General features: G+C 50.8%; 1 protein-coding gene across 1 annotated transcript in view; it reads left to right on the top strand.

Annotated features, from left to right (window-relative positions):
* Positions 1-16,853, top strand: part of SREBF2 (sterol regulatory element binding transcription factor 2) — a 62,304-nt gene that overhangs the window by 38,312 nt on the left and 7,139 nt on the right. Inside the window, exons 10-15 of the mRNA XM_072843739.1 lie at positions 364-640; positions 3,215-3,384; positions 10,989-11,157; positions 12,640-12,757; positions 13,568-13,677; positions 15,234-15,366. Of these exons, the coding sequence (XP_072699840.1) occupies positions 364-640; positions 3,215-3,384; positions 10,989-11,157; positions 12,640-12,757; positions 13,568-13,677; positions 15,234-15,366 (977 nt within the window). The remainder of the gene's footprint in view (positions 1-363; positions 641-3,214; positions 3,385-10,988; positions 11,158-12,639; positions 12,758-13,567; positions 13,678-15,233; positions 15,367-16,853) is intronic.

The following is a 16,853-nucleotide window of genomic DNA, read 5'->3' as shown; positions in this document are numbered from 1 at the left end:
CCCACAGCAGACTCTCTGCTGAGCGGGGAGTCTGCTTCTCCCTCTGCCCTTTCACCCTGCTCGTGATCTCTCAAATAAATAAATAAAATCTTTTTAAAAATTAAAAATGAAAATAAAATAAAAAGGGGCACCTGAGTGATGCAGTCAATTAGGCGTCCGACTCTTGATTTCAGCTCAGGTCATGATCTCAGGGTCGTGAGATTGAGCTCCGCATCAGGCTCTGAGTTCAGCAGAGAGAGTCTGCTTAAGATTCTGACTCCCTCTGCCCTTCTCTCTCTAAAATAAATAAATATTTAAAAAATAAAGCAAAATAAAAAGGCCACAGCAAGGCCAGTGAATGTCACGCCTCTCGCTGCTTTCTAGGGGGATTTTGCAGCTGCTGCAGCCAACCTGCAAACCTGCCTGTCGGTGTTGGGCCGCACACTGCCCACCTCCCGCCTGGACCTGGCCTGCAGCCTCTCCTGGAACGTGATCCGCTACAGCCTGCAGAAGCTGCGCCTGGTGCGCTGGCTGCTCAAGAAGGTCTTCCAGCACCGGCGGGCTGCCCCGGCCACCACCGCAGGCTTTGAGGACGAGGCGAAGGCCAGCGCCCGGGACGCGGCCCTGGCCTATCACAGGCTGCACCAGCTGCACATCACTGGTGAGGGGTGGCCACTGCTTCCTGGCTGGCCTCAGGGTGCCCGATGCCGTCTCTCCACCTTGGCTGGGTTTGCTAGTTCTCTGGCCCATCAGAGCCCTCTTCCCACTGCTGCCCTAGAACAGTGGGACGGACCTTCCACCCACAACCATGGCCACAAAGGTGGCTCATTACTGTAGCCCATCAGTTTAAGATGCACATCTTTTCACATTAATGTCTCTACGTTTAGGCTATGTTCTTTATATGGTGGCATGGTATGGTTGAGTTGGCACTGTTTTTTCCTTAGTGGTTCTTAATAGTAGACTTAAAATTGATGTCATCTTAGATTCAGTGAAATATTTCATTCAACTGCTGCTCTGCTAATAGGCAGGCAGGTCAGCAAGTGAATTATGATTTAGTGTGGTAGAGGTAGGAGAAGAATCGGGCTTCAGTTGCAGGGCAGGGGTGTACTGCTGAGGAGGGTTTCAGGAAAGGCTTTCTGGAAAGTCTTGGCTTTGTATAACAGGATGGGTTGAGTTTGCCAGCCGTGTGGAAGGGGGTGTGCCTTCCAGGCAGAGGGATGTTCCCAGGGAGGAACCCCATCTGGGGTGGCTCTTGAGAAGAATATTTCAGTTGTCCTGGAGCCAGCTGCCAGGCAAGGGGAGGGTGATGGGAGCCAGGCAGTGAGGGGCATTCGGACAGTGATGACACCATCAGATTCTGACGAGAGTGGATTCACTCTGCTGGCAAGTAGGAGGTGGGTGGAGAGGATTAAGGATTGCGTCGAGGAGTCCAGGTAGGAGCAAATACAGCTGGAGACGAGAGGTGACAGGAGGAGAGAGAGCAGAAGCTGATAGGACTTGGGGAGCCATGGGATGAGAGGGGCAGGAAAGGAGTGGCAAGGTTGGTTCCCTGGTTTCTTGCTTGAGAGTTTGGGGAAATGGTGTTGCTGCCAATAAAGGTGAGGGAAACAGGCCAAAGAGCAGTTTTCCAGGGAGAAGGTGAGCAGTTTAGTGGAGAATGATGAGCGGCGGTGGATGTGCTGGCTCCGCAGCCTAAGAATAGGGCTTGGTCTCTGGCCTACAGTGAGAAAACGGAGTTTGCTGATGAGAGGCTTTTGGTGAAGGGGACCTTCAGGGGACCCAGAAAACACCACATACTACATGCAGGCCAAGGGCAAGTCAGGTAGAGGCTGCCCGAGAGGTTTGGTGTTGGGGAAGCAAAGTCAGAGGGTTTGAGAAGGGAGGTTGCCATGGGGATATCCAGTGAAGGTCAGAAAGCAGCAGTGGGATGTGGTCCTAGGAAGGTGATGGAAGTGCCCTGGTGATGAGGGAGCTGCAGCCCAGAAATGGGGCCTTAGCAGGCCCCAGGTGACATGAATGGGAGATGGGACCTGTGGGGCCAGCCGTGGGGTTTTCACACCTGGGGTCATGGTGATTTCCAACAGAGGGCCCTTGTCTGCAGACCGTGCATCACTCTTCTCTGACCTCTCAGTGTGCCCTTGGGGGATGGAACCAGCTCCCTCCCTGTGTTCTCCCAGCTGTCATGTTCTGGAGAGTTCCAGCTGGAGTAGTTCACATCACTCATTCCCTCCACGTTTGCTGAGCACTCTGTGGGCCTGGCTTTATTCAAGGCACTGAGAGGACAGGTGACTAAAACGTGATCCCCTTGTTGCCGCCCAGCCTCCCTCTCCTGAAGAGAGAAAGCCAGCTGGTGTCTCCTGGGGAGAGAGATACCTGATGTCTGTGCAGAACAAAATGTAGGGGCTGATAGAAAGATGAGGGAGACAGGGTGGCCCCAGGGGGGAAGAACGTGGGGCTGATGAGGTCAGGAGGCCTGACGTGGCCACTGTCTGGACCTTTGACAAGGGGCCGCCCCCGAAGTGCAGCCTCCCTCAGTAAAGCTCGTGTGCCCTGGTGCCTTCCCAGCCCCGTAGCAAGGACCAAAGCGAGCTCAACAGTGTGGAAGCCTCATGGCTTCGATGGGCCCTCATACCCGTGCAGGGGCACTTTGGCCCCTGCCTTCAGGGTCACACCACATGACTGCAGCCCTCACGCGGGAGCATGTAGGAAGCCTTTTCTAGCCATCCACCTGCTCACCCAAGACGTGTCCACCATCAGCGCCGATTTGTGTTATTTCCCCCGTGGAAAGGGATGTGCTTATTACATACCGTGCATTCTTTTACAGTGAAAAGAAATTCATGTCGGTTTCTCTTGTTTTGTTTTTTAATTTATATTACCTCTCTCCATGTTTGGAGACGCAAGATGTTTCAGCAGAATGTGGAAAGTGTGGAAGTGCCTACCTGAGTCCCATTCAACGACCTGCAGTCATAATTGCTCTCATTTCCACAGCCCATGTGCCACGTGGCAGGCACTTGACATACATTTTCACTTGTCCCAACAACCTGTGAGGTGGAAAGGAGCACACAGCTATTTGGTCTCAGAGCCTCGCATCCCATCCAGGACCATCTGATGACAGAGTTCAAGCACTTTCTTCCGTCCTTGTGCTCTTGCTGCAATGGCACTACAGAAAACAGGAAAAAAAAAGCTTGGTTTGGAGGAATCCAGCCACATCAGTGTCTGTTTCTGCCTGCCACAGGGAAGCTTCCTGCGGGATCCGCCTGTTCAGATGTACACATGGCTTTGTGCGCCGTGAACCTGGCGGAATGTGCAGAGGAGAAAATCCCACCGAGCACGTTGGTTGAGATCCATCTGACTGCCGCCATGGGGCTCAAGACCCAGTGTGGAGGCAAGCTTGGCTTCCTGGCGGTGAGTACCCTGCAGCTCCCTTCTGGGGACTTGCATGAAGCCCCCTTCCCTGCCCAGGAGCTAAGATACAAAAATGGGTGTGGGCTCTGCCTTTGGGGGCCGACTACCTAGAGGGTTAGATAGCCAGTCAGTGGGTCGTTTCACAAATATTTAGGCACTGAACAAAAGAGACAAAAAAACAAACAAACAAGCAAAAAACCAACAGAACCCCTCCTGGCCCTTAGAAGCATAAGCAGACATTTCAGTGCCTGAAGAAAGAAGATTGATTTCAGTGATACAGTGACCCATATTCAGGGGGTTAAATATATGACTCTCCTGCTCTTCCAAGTGGTCATAAAAATTTTTGACATTTTCTGGTTGTGTCTCTTGGTGTTTTTACTCATACCAAAGGTAGCAGTTGCATTCCTTATAGTAATCCCAGCACTCTGAGTCCTGAAATGAAAAATGGTGCCTGTCTTGGAGGAGCCCAGGTCAGCCCCAGGGCAGGAACAGCTGTTTTCAGGCGCCTCCATTGTGCCTGGCATAGGGCCAGCCTTGGGAATTCACTGTTGGCGAATCCACAGTCCTTGTTATCAGCTAGCTCACAGCATCTGCTGACCTCAGGCTTTCTCTTACTTCAGCGGAAAGAGGCACATTCTGTTCGGTGCCTGCTTCGAGGAGGCTGCTGAATGCATCAGCCATGTTCAGCACAGAAAGATGACATCTCCATTTGTTGCCTTATCTCCAGAATGGCACCGATGAGCTGATGAATAGGAACGTGGCCTGTGGTGACACTGATGTTTCCTGAAGTGTGTCACCCTCATCTAGGTGACAGAGGGCATGAGGAAGCCCAGTGTACTCTCTGTGTCTCAGTCCTGTTTCAGGGACCTTAGATACTGATGTTCATTCAGCAAATGTCAGAGTCCCTGCTCCGTACCAGGCATTCCCTAGAGTGGAAATGCAGTGGAGAGCAGAACATTCACCCTGTCCTCAGGGAGCGCACAGTCTGGCAGGGAATCCAGACTAGGAATGAGGCTTCTTGTTCTGCCCAGAGAACACCCTGTTCTTGACCCAGGCTTAGGGAAGTGAGGGTGACTTTTCTGGGCAAGGTTAGTCTAGGCTGAGAGCAGGAGGTGTGGGCTAGGCTGCTTCCCTATCCTGTTTGTCTGTCCTAGTGCTCTGGGTCAATGTCATCCCACTTGTAACTTTTCTGCCCCCAGAAAGCATTTCGAACACATTAGTTGTATCAAAATACAATGCACATATAGAAAAATGTGAGCATTTTAATTTACAGTTTGTTGAATTTTCGCAAAGTGAACTCCCCCATGTAACAGCAGTTGTCCAGATCAAGAAGTAGGACTTCTGGGGCGCCTGGCCGGTTCAGTGAGTGGAACACGTGACTCTTGATCTCATGTTGTGAGTTCGAGCCCCACATTAGGTATGGAGATTACTTAAAAATAAAATCTTTGAAAGAAGAAGTAGAACTTCCCATCACCCCCAGAAGCTTTTACGGGCTTTTGTTCACACTGCCCCCTACAAAGATAACTGTTATTCTGAATTCTGGCACCATAATTTAATCTGCCTCTTATTTGTTATTTCTGTAAACGTTTTACTGAAGTATAATATCCATGTAGAAAAGTACACAAATCCTAAGTACACAGTTCAGTGACTTCACAAAGTGAATATACTCATACAGCCAGCAGACAGATCAAGAACAGAACAGAACCAGGACCCCAGAAGCATCCCTTGGGCCCCCTGCAGTCAGCACACTCCCCCTACTGCCAAGGCCTCCCACCAGGGTAACCACCATCCGGATCACTTAGGTATTTTGCCTGTGTTGGAACGTTATAGGAGAGTCACACAGCATGTAGTATATGTGTCCAGCTGCTTTCACGCAGTGTCGTGTGTAAGATTCATTGCTCTACGGTATTCCATTCTGTGCCTAGACTTAGAGATGGACTTTTTGAGTTGTTTCCTATTCTTGGTTACTATGAACAGCACTGCTGTGAACATCCCTGTTCGTTCTTTGGTGAGCAGGTGATTGCACTTCTAGAGATGGTATTGCTAGGTCAGTGGTTACACGTATGTTCAGCTTCAGTAGACAACGCCTAACAGTTTTGTTTTTTTTTTTTTAAGATTTTATTTATTAATGAGAGACGGGGGGTGGGAGGCAGAGACACAGGCAGAGGGAGAAGCAAGCTGCATGCAAGGAGCCCGACGTGGGACTTGATCCTGGGTCTCCAGGATCAGGCCCTGGGCTGAAGTTGGTGCTAAACCGCCAAGCCACCTGGGCTGCCCCCTAACAGTTTTCCAGAGCAGGTATACCAGTTGCCACTCCTCCCGCAGTGTATGAAAGAAAGTTCCAGTTCTACATCCTCTCCAAACACATGATAGTATCATTTCTGGCCTTTCTGGTTTTCATTGGTAATTTCCAGGGCATTAATGATGTTGAGCACCGTTTCATTGGCCATTTGGATAATTTCTTTTGTGAAAATCATGTTCAAGTGTATTACCTGTTTATTTTACATGTCTGTCTATTGATTCAAGGTTATTTATTTTGGCTTTGATCCTTTGTTGGATATGTGCTTTGTGTGTATCTCCCTCTTGTGCTTGCCTAGTTTCTCTTTTTTTTTTAAGATTTTTTTTTTTTTAAGATTGATTTATTTGAGAGAGAGCACGAGCAGGGAGAGGAAAGAGGGAGAGAGAATCTCAAGCAGACTCCTCACTGAGATAATGACCTGAGCCAAAACCAAGAGTCAAATGCTTAGCCAGCTGAGCCACCCAGGTGCCCCTATTTATATTAGAGAGAGAGAGCGGGGGTGGGGGAAAGGGGGGAGGAGCAGAGAATCTCAAGCAGACTCCACCCTGAGCACAGAGCCTGACTTGGGGCTCTATCTCACGACCCTGAGATCATGAGCAGAGACGAAAACAAGAGTCAGACCTTCAAGGAACTAAGCCACCCAGGGGTCCCGCCTAATCTCTCTCTTAATGATGTCCGTTGATGAGCACAAGTTGTTAATGTTCGTGAAATCAGACGTTTAGTCTTTCCTATCACAGACACTTTCTGTCCTGTTCAGTGCATTTTTGTCCTGTCTCAGTTACAGACACTCTACTGGGTTTTTTGCCAGTCGCTGTACTTTCTGTTTCCACACCCAAACCCATATCCACCTGGAATTGACTTTTGTGTGAGGTGAAGGTAGAGATGCAAGATCTACTTTTTTTCCTATATGGATATCTCCCTGCCCCAGGCTCTATTATTAAAATGCTTGTCATTGCCCCACTGGACCAACTGGCACTTTTGTCATAAATCAAGTGCCCATGTGTAACGAGTCTGCTTCTGGATGTACCACCACCACACACCCTAATGGTTGAGTCTTCTAATGTGTCTGATATCTGGAAGTGTCAGCCCTCTAGCTTTAGTGACTAGTTTATGCCCTTTACCTTCCCCTATAAATGTTGAGATCATCCTATCATACTGAAAGCCCCCCCCCCTGGGGTTTTGACTGTCCTTACTGCCAAGACGCAGCTACGCTTCAGAGGGACTCAGCCTGCTTGAGGAGGGTATATGTGTGGCAGCCGAGGATCAGGAAGATGGTGCTCTTGAAACTGTCCCTGCCCATGAGCCCCTCTCCCCAAAAACATCTGATGTGTCTAACAAAGGGTAAGCAGTCACTGTGTATTTCCTCGGAGTTTCCTCCTTGCATGTACTAACATACACGCATTATCTATTTAATGTGATCCTACCAGGGGACCCCTGGGTGGCCTAACGGTTTGGTGCCTGCCTTTGGCCCAGGGCGCAATCCTGGGTCCCGGGATCGAGTTCCATGTCGGGCTCCCGGCATGGAGCCTGCTTCTCCCTCTGCCTGTGTCTCTGCCTCTCTCTCTCTATGTCTATCATAAATAAACAAATAAATCTTTAAAAAAATATGTGATCCTACCAGAAACCCTGTTCTGCCACTTGCTTTGTCAACCAAACAATGAGCCGTGGGCCTCTTTCTTTGCTACCTCCTTACTCCACAGAGAGGTACCTGGTACTCTAGCACGTTTGCCGGGGCATGTTCAGTTGCCTCTAATAGATGCAGTTACGGTGCTGCCGGCAGTGTCACCACACACTCTCCTCACCCACTTGTATGAGTCTCCCCTGAGGTGAAATCTCTCAAAGTGGCAAGCTCGCTCAGAGGGCATAAATATCTGGAACACCGATGGTATTGCCAGATTTGCATTTCAGTAAGGTGGACAAAGAAGAGGAACTGATTTCTAGGAAAGTAACCACCCCTTTCATCTGTTGGCTTCTCTTGAGAGGTGCCAGACTAGCAGACCCAGACAGTACTTAAAGAGGAAGAAACTTTGAATTCAGTCAAATGCAGCTGAATTCAGTCAGCTAGCAGATGAGTCGGGCTTTGAGGGCAAGCAGAAGGCTGGCCTCTATGAAGATGGTTTAAACCAGAGGTTCCCAGTCTTTCTCCGTTCATGGCACCCTTTGTGTCCTCAGTAATTTTTACATGGTTGCCCTGGGCTAAAAGAAATACCTAACTGTTCTGTTTATTAATTAGTTATGTAATACACATTTAGATCTTAACAATTTAGTAGCCAATAAAGAAATAGACACAAAGTTGAAAGAAGAAATAGTATTTTTATTTTTTTAAAGATTTTTATTTATTTATTCATGAGAAACACAGAGAGAGGCAGAGACATAGACAGAGGGAGAAGCAGGCTCTCTGTGGAAAGTCTGATGTGGGACTCGATCCCAGGACCCTGGGATCACGACCTGAGCCAAAGGTAGACGCTGAACCACTGAGCCACCCAGGCATCCTGTATTTTTATTCTTGATAACTGTAAATAATTGCTGGGGTATATACATGTGCCTGTTGGGTGTTGCAAACCTTCTCAAGCCTTGAAATCAGAGTAGCACCACCAACTTCTGGTAACACCACCAAAGCTTGCTTTTTACTACAACAGCCTCTAAAAACTCAGCTTCGTGAAGCTATGACATCATCCAAAGGAAGGTTGTGCAGTCTCACATCGAGACTTCAAACTACCACCACTTAGTAGTTTAAGTGGTGTCTGACTCATGTGGAGCACGGCTATATTTACCTCAGAAATGTGAAATATCCAGTGGTGCACCTGCAGGCTCCCTGTGGTGCTTGGGAGTACCTTGGCACACAGTTTGAGAACCATAGGGTAAGCCTGGTGTGGGAAGACAATGTGGAATTGGGACTTCGGGGTGGCTCTCAGGATCTAAGCAGTTCTGAGTCTCCTGACATGGCTGCTCAGTTTGGCAGTTAGCAGATGAGTTAGAGGAAGGGGGGCTCATAGGCCTAGCTTGGGTGGATTCTGGTGTCTGTAGAATTTAGAGAAATTAGGGCAGCCCAGGTGGCTCAGCAGTTACGTGCTGCCTTCAGCCCAAGGCGTGATCCTGGAGACCCAGGATTGAGTCCCACGTCAGGCTCCCTGCATGAAGCCTGCTTCTCCCTCTGCCTGTGTCTGTGCCTCTGTGTGTGTGTGTGTGTGTGTGTGTCATGAATAAATAAATAAAATCTTAAAAAAAAAAGAATTTAGGGAAATTATCATAGAGTGATAATGCCAAGAAAATTAAAAGAGCAACAGAAGTTATTCTTTCAGTTTGCCTTCTAGAAATTATACTGTAGATGATTATATCCCAGGATTTATATGTCTTATTAATTCAAACCACTAAACTCCAGCTCTCACACACACACACGCACGGGCGCTGAGACAGATGTCTTAAAACTAAGGTTTTTCTTAAGAATTAAGCTTTAAAATGTACTCTAACTTAATGATTTCCTTAATCATTCCTTGGGTTCCTCTTGTAAAACCACCTACCAGGCTTTATTGCTGCTTCATTTGGTGACGTTTGGGCCCTTCTGAGGAACCAGTGGTTTTCAGTTTACCCTGAAGCAGCGCCCTGCTCCCTTGCTTATCAGGCAAGTGGTAGAAGGTTCTCTGACTTCAGAGGCCCCGGGATTGCCACCACCCCACCCCTAACCTCTGTTCAGTTCAGGCTCCTCCACTGCAGTTACCGGCTCAGATTCAGAAAGCACTCTGTTGACAGTCAGGAGGTGGTCATGGATTTCCTCCGCACTTGTTCTCCAGTGTCCCATCTCAAATACAGCGGTCTGCAAAGAGTAGGGGAGGCCATTAGTGCTGCTGGCCCCATGATGAGAGACTTCGGGGAAGATTTGTGATTGTACTAGAGTTTCTCCATAGAGCAGTTTGGCCAGGGTCATTTTCTCTCAGATTCAGGCAGCACTCTCCAGATCTCCCGCCCCCACCCCAGGAGAGTCCATCATCTCTGTCTGTTCCCTGAGTGGCACTCTGGCTGGCGGTGCTATTTCTGACCCTGGCATTCAAGTCTTCTGAAGCCGTTATATTAGCTGATGGCTACTTAGAGCCCAGTAAAGGTCAGACCCATCACGCTGAACCAGACACAGAGGCGCTGCCCTCATCATGGGCGCCAGGGAGGAAGTGCGAAGGCCGAAGGCCGAGAGCATGTCCCAGTGGCCCCTCTGGGCTTCCTGAGCCCTGGGGGTTGTACTTCTGCCTCCCTCCCTCCCATCCTTCTCTGCTCAGCTCCTCATTCAGATGAGCCTGCATTGAGCAGTTTTATGGGTTGGAAATCATGGGTTTTAGAGTAACAATATCCTCACTCAGTAATTGACAGGATTTCTGAAAACATGGAGAGACAGCGTGTCTGCAGTTCTTCCTGGGAGCCTCTTACCTGCAGGTAGAGGAGGATCCTGGAAGATGAGGGCACTGGCTTCGAGCTGCCCAGCGAAGAGGCTCTCAAAGTCTTTCCTGGCCTTCCCTCTCATGCTGGTGTTCACATCCAGGAATCGTCTAGGGACGATGTGGTGGTCCCTTTAGGGGGTTAAATAAAGCCCTTCAGGGGCAGTTCTGGGGGTGGGGGGGAGACATCATCATATGCATACATGCCTGCTTGGGTCCTTAGACAAGCCTCGGGGCTGCTACCCTTCACTTTGGTGCCTTCCAGTGTAACTGTGACATAAATAACACTAGCCACTTGCTGTGTGCCTTTTCTATACTCTTCATACTCAGAACTAAAAGAGATGAAAAATCAGTCAAAGCAGAACACAGTTTTGCCTAAAAATATCCTAAGAGATAAGTAATAGAAAGGACAGAGAAGGAAAAGCCCCAGGATCCAAGGGGCCACCTGGCTGGGACACAGGCCCTCACAGGGCTGCAGGTGGAAATGCAGCTGGGGGGCCCCTGTGACCTCTCCCCCACGATCCACCCCCTCCCGATCCCTGCAGGTTGAATGCCAGCAGGGCCAGAGGGAGATTCCAGGAGGGGTGAGGCAGACGGAGCAGGGCAGGGTGCCACAGGTCCCCACAGGTACCCTGAAACCCTGTCCATCCCTCCTGCTGCAGGCTGTGCCTGGTCACCGTGCCCGGCAGGCTCTACTAGAGCCACTTGCTCTAGTTTCACTGGTGGCGTTTACTCCCGGGGATGGGGGTGGGGTTCCCGCCCCTCCCGCTGCTCTTTCCCCAGCCTATTTCCACCATCGTCATGCTTTCTGATGACCCCAGGGTGGCTGCAGCCAGCATTCTGCCACCCTGAAATCACCCCTGGTCCTTGTCTGTCCACAGAGCTACTTCCTCAGTAGAGCCCAGAGCCTGTGTGGCCCGGAGCGCAGCGCCGTCCCTGACTCACTGCGCTGGCTGTGCCACCCCCTGGGCCAGAAGTTTTTCATGGAGCGGAGCTGGTCGGTGAAGTCAGCTGCCAAGGAGAGTCTCTACTGTGCTCAGAGGAACCCAGGTGAGAATTCTGCAGCCACTGGGGATTGGCAGCAGCCACGAGAGCCACCAGTACTTCAGGGGGACTGTGCTCCAAACACATGGGGACACAGGTGGTCTCAGTCTTGTTTTCCCCAAAGCTCGGGGACGCCACAAGCCTGGTTAGCTAGGCTCGGTATGCAGCTTGCCTGTCTCTGACATTCAAAGCCTGTGGTCCATACCTCCCCACCCTGTTCTTGCCCTCGTTCTGGCTGCTTTGGAGACACACAGGAAGGATGTGTGGAGTTACTATTCGCTGGCTCCCGCCTTCTGGGCCCCCTGGAAAGCAGATGTGTATAAGGAGCAGTTAGAGAGCAGTAGATGACAAGCGGTCATCAAGTGCTCAGTGGTGGTGGCGACAGGGCTCCAGGCAGCAGAGGAGACACTGGCTTGCAGTCCCTGGCGTTTGACAGTGATTGGAGGCGACTTGTCCCACTCTCAGACTTGAGCAGCCAGTGGCTTTCTGCTCCCCGCGTGCTCTAAAGTGGGAGCCTGGGGAGAGTGAGGCATGTTCTGCAGGTATGGTCTGTGTGTGAGCCTCTGCTACCCCCCCCCCTTTTTTTTTTAAATTTCTTTTTTTTTATATATATTTTTAATTTTTTTTTTCAACTTATTTATTTATGATAGTCACAGAGAGAGAGAGAGAGAGAGAAAGGCAGAGACACAGGCAGAGGGAGAAGCAGGCTCCATGCACCAGGAGCCCGATGTGGGATTCGATCCCAGGTCTCCAGGATCGTGCCCTGGGCCAAAGGCAGGCGCCAAACCGCTGCGCCACCCAGGGATCCCTACCCCCTTTTTTTAATGATAACTTTTTGCTCAATATAAGAATGGTGCATGACATAAAAAGAAAGGATAAAAGTGAAAGCAATACTTAGTCTCAACTCCATCCCCACAGTCTGCTTTGTCTACACTTCAGACTTCACAGGCCTTCTCGCCTCGCACAGGCTCTTTCTAGGCCTCATTGCCCAGAATGTGCCCTGCCTCCCCATCCTTGTCAGATGGAGGCCCCCACATCTACACGTGTGAGGGGAAGGAAGGGGCTGCTGCCACCCTGCTTCAGGCCTGCCATTGGGGACTTGGTAATGACAGCTGTTGCAAGCACTGCAGACCATCGCTGGCCACAGAGGTCTGGAAAACAGGTCTTCTGTGTCATGTCAAGGCAGTGGCCACATCCTTGTTCTCCTTGGCTGACTGTCCCTCCCATTTTCTGTTTACTGATGAGGCTTGCAGCCCCAACCTTGAAGTACTAAGTACTATGCCAGGAGACAGCACCACACACCTCTCCACCACCTTCCGGCCACCTAACAGGGTGGTTCCAGACTTTGGTTGAGAAGGGGCTTTGATCCTCATTCAGAGAGGAGAGCTGTTCCTCAGGTCCCTCTCCCCACCCTTTATTTCTCTGCAAAGACAAAATGGGCTCACGATAAGACCAGCTGACCCTTTTGGCTTTTCCCCTCTTCTTCAGCTGACCCCATCGCACAGGTCCACCAGGCCTTCTGCAAGAACCTACTGGAGCGAGCAGTTGAATCACTGGTGAAGCCTCAGGCCAAGAAGAAGGCTGGAGACCAGGAAGAAGAGAGCTGGTAACGTTCCCCGGATGCGCCCCTGCCTTGGTCATCTGCCAGGCTCACACACCTGGCAGGAAACAAGCCTTTGTGCAGGGTCTGCAGGGAAATGGAATGATTCCTTGGTCTTTTTTTCTCAAACCTGGGAGCCCTGTGAGAGTCCCAAGTGAGCTCTGACCTGACCTCTTTGCTCTCTCACGCCAAGTGTGCTGCTTTTCCCCTCCTCCTTTCCCCATACCTCCACCAAGCAGAGGCAGTTCTTGGAGCAGATCAGAGATGTGGCTAGGTTGCTCTGCTTTTTGGGGTGGGGAGGGGTGGCCTGTAGGGGGCATAGGAGTAGAATGTGGAAGGCTGAGCAAAAGGCAGCCGTCTGGGGGACGCAGTGTGCCAAGCAGTTTCTTTCTCTTACACAGCAATTGAGCATGGTCTTTCCTCCTCAGAGTAACAAGACCTTTAGGGCAGACAGGTGCCAGGGTCACTGCCCTACAAAGCCCAGGTCCTGCCCAGAGTGCACGTGAGCAGGGCAGGGAGGGCAGTTCTGTCCTGTGACATCAGCAGCTTTGTGGGAGGAGATGATGTTTGAATTAGGCCTTGAGGGGAGGAGTCAGAAAGAGAAAGGCTGGAGCATCAGGAGCGACCCAGGGACAGGCAAAGAAGGCCTGTGGAGACTGACTGGCATTGGGGGCAGGGCTCAGGGTGTGCTTGGTGAGGGCTGGGTAAGGGGCCACAATGGCCACTGGCTTTCAGAACTGGGGCACAGGTGCCAGCCACAAGGGTGGGCCTTCTGTACATCCCAATATACAGTAAAGCCATTTCTTTTCTCTCTAGCGAATTCTCTAATGCTCTGGAGTACCTGAAATTACTGAATTCTTTTGTGGACTCTGTGGGGATTGTGACCCCGCCCTTCTCCAGCAGCTCCGTGCTCAAGTCGGCCCTTGGTAAGCACCCTACAGGGTGGCTCTGCGGGCCTCATGTTGCTTAATTCACTCCTCACAGCCCCTTTGTCCCAGGGGCTCCAGGGCAGTGATGAGTATGCACCGGAGACTCTTCCCTGGTCTGTGGCCCACACGTAGCCCCCACCCATAGTTACCCTGCTAGGTGGGATTCTGGAGATAGGAAATAATGATTCTCCTCAAAGTATGACGGTGAACAGTGAATATATTTCCCGGGCCCTAGCCGAGTGGGGCAGACATCTTCCCAAACACCCAGACTGGGCAGCAAGTGGTCCAAGTAGTGGCGGCTCACTCTCTGATGCACAGTGGTCCCAGGGCTGCTTTTGGGTCTGACGCTGTCTGCTGAAGAGACTTTTTGATCCAGGTATCTGTACTGCTCTGCAGCTACCCATTGGTTGAGCTGGTGCAAGCCACTGACTGAATTGGCACCAGGACATTCTTTGTTTCCATCTCTCGACTGCCATCAGGATGATGGCCTAGCAGCTGTTTCGAGGCTGCTGGGAGACAGAGGCTGTCAAGCTCTCTCCTGGCCATTCTCCCCAGGGAGGAAAGGATTTCAGAAAAAAGGAGCTGCCCCATCATGATCCCTAACCGGATGGCCTAGCTTTAAAGAAGCAAGGCTCTTCCACCTTTTATCTTACTTAACACTTCCGCCCCCCACCCACCACCCACCCCTGGCTTTGTGAGACCACTAGCACCGTCGTCCTGCAGCTGAGAAAACTGAGCCTCTGATAGGGAAACACTAAAGATTCTAACAAGAGCTTCTTACTGCAAACACTTGAGAAGCCCCGTTTTTCATGACTCTTAGAGATTCAGGTTTCCAGCATTTTACTGAAAAAGTACACTACAGGGGCACCTGGGTGGCTCAGTTGGTTGAGCATCTGACTCTTGATTTTGGCTCAGGTCATGATCTCAGGGTGGTGAGATTGCTGGGAGAGGAATCTGCTTGATTCTCTCTCTCCCTCTGCCCCTCCTCCCTGTTCGTGTGCATATGTGCTTTCTCTCTCTCTCTCTCTCTCTCTCAAATCTTTTTTAAAAATTATACTACAGGGATGCCTGGGTGGCTCGGTAGTTGGGCGTCATCTGCCTTTGGCTCAGGGCATGGTCGCATGGTCCCGTGGTCGAGTCGCACATCGGGCTCCCTGCATGGAGCCTGCTTCTCCCTCTGTGTCTGTCTATGCCCCTCTCTCTCTGTGTCTCTCATGAAGAAATAAAATCTTTTTTAAAAAATTATACTATAGTAAACATCTTTATTCTACTTTTTTTCTCTATTTAGGCCAATTTTTTGTGATAGCTTGCCCAAAATGGGATTACTAGATTAATAGGAGTGAGCATCTTTAAGGCTCTCCATACAGATTGCCAAACACTTTCCAAAAGATGGTACTGACTCGTGTCCCACCAGAATTGCATGAGAGGGCAACCCAAAGGTCCCCAGCCCATTACCAGATGGTAGTGATGGCTCGTGCACACGGCGCAGGCAGCCAGGCTGAGTGCCGGAGGTCTATGGTGCTAGAGTAATGTTTGGTACTATTCCCTCCTAGGTCCAGATGTCATCTGTCGGTGGTGGACATCCGCCATCACTGTGGCCATCAGCTGGCTCCAGGGAGACGACGCAGCTGTACGCACTCATTTTACCGAAGTAGAGCGTGTCCCCAAAGCCCTGGAAGTAACAGAGTACGTAAGCCTTCTTGACGACTTACTTGCTTCTTTCCAGGGGATTCCCTAAAGCCAGGGGTGCCAGGCCCACTGTTCTGTGTTAGCAGGAACAGGCAAGTCTGAGTGGTCGTTGGAGTGAAAGGTCAGGCAGCCCAGGGACTACATGATAGATGGAAGGAGAGAGCCAGCGGAAGAGGGCGGCATGGAGACACCAAGCTTGGCAAGCACCCCGTCCGTGCCTGTGCTGTCCTTGCAGCTATCTACTGATTCCAGGGCCACCTCCCCCATTGTCTGTGGAGCCACAAGCTAGAGGGAGGGCAGTGTGGCTCCTGGCATCCTTGGAAGCTCATGGAAGGTGGCTCCCAGCCAGCACGGGCTGTGAGGGGCCCCGAGGATCCCTCTCTTGTGGCCAGCACTGGACCCATTTTCCTTCTACCCACCTTAGCCATCACTCAAAGGGCCTTGGGCCTGTAGCACAAGGCATGACTGGAGAGCTTTTGACCTTCCTCCTGGGAGACTCACGCCTGCCTCTTGGATGCCTTTGGCACCGCCTGCTGACACTGGCTGTTTCTGACTGAGTGTCCCTAACATCTTCTGCAACCCCAGAGAAATAGTAAAATGCTCCAGCAGGTCCTGTCCTCTGAGCCAAGGCTGGAACATTTCCTGTCAAGCAGACTATTAACCAGGAGAGCAGGAAAGAGCTGAGAAAAGAATGTCTAGGCAGATTCTCTAAGGTAGGGCAGCCCTGGTGGCACAGCGGTTTAGCGCCACCTGCAGCCCGGGGTGTGATCCTGGAGACCTGTTACTGAGTCCCACGTCGGGCTCCCTGCATGGAGCCTGCTTCTCTCTCTGCCTGTGTCTCTATGAATAAATAAATAAAATCTTAAAAAAAAAAAAAAAAAGATTCTCTAAGATAGGTCTGACACCCCCATTTCACTTAAGTAACCTGTTGTCGGCACCCCGATCTGTCAGCACCTACCTTGCACCCTACCCTGTGTGTGTTGTCTCCCAGCCAGTGTGTCTGAGGACATGGCAGGAAATTGTCCAAAATCCCCTCATGTGAGCAGCAGAGCCCTGGCATCAAGCTAAGACCCTCAGCAGACATGCCTCACCCAGAATTCAGTCACCCTGGGGTCCTTAGGGATAATGATGCTGTGGGACCCCACCCCCACCCTCCCCAGCCTCTCCCCAGTCTGCTCTATGAAAAGACACTAGTTTCTCTAGAGAGTTGAACACCCAGCTTCTGAGGGGATGGCCCCTCAGCAGGTGCAAATCATGGAGTCAATACTTTATGCCCCCAGAGGTGGCAGCAAGTGGGACTCTGGCCACTTTATAGATTGTTTGACGGTTAGATGGCTCCTTAGTGACAGTCCTGGTGGTTGAGCCCAAGTCTCTGATCCTTTCCTCTTGGCCACATGCCCTGTTTCCGGGCCTCCTGGACCTCTTCCATGATTCCATCATTTATTTGGTGGATGCTTAACTGAGGGCCCCCTCAGTGCCAGCTG

Source organism: Canis lupus, chromosome 11 (genome assembly GCF_048164855.1).
Source record: "Canis lupus baileyi chromosome 11, mCanLup2.hap1, whole genome shotgun sequence".
NCBI classification, from domain to species: Eukaryota; Metazoa; Chordata; class Mammalia; order Carnivora; family Canidae; genus Canis; species Canis lupus.
The sequence above is the reverse complement of the archived record's forward strand: the minus strand, read 5'-3'. Positions and strand labels throughout refer to the sequence as shown.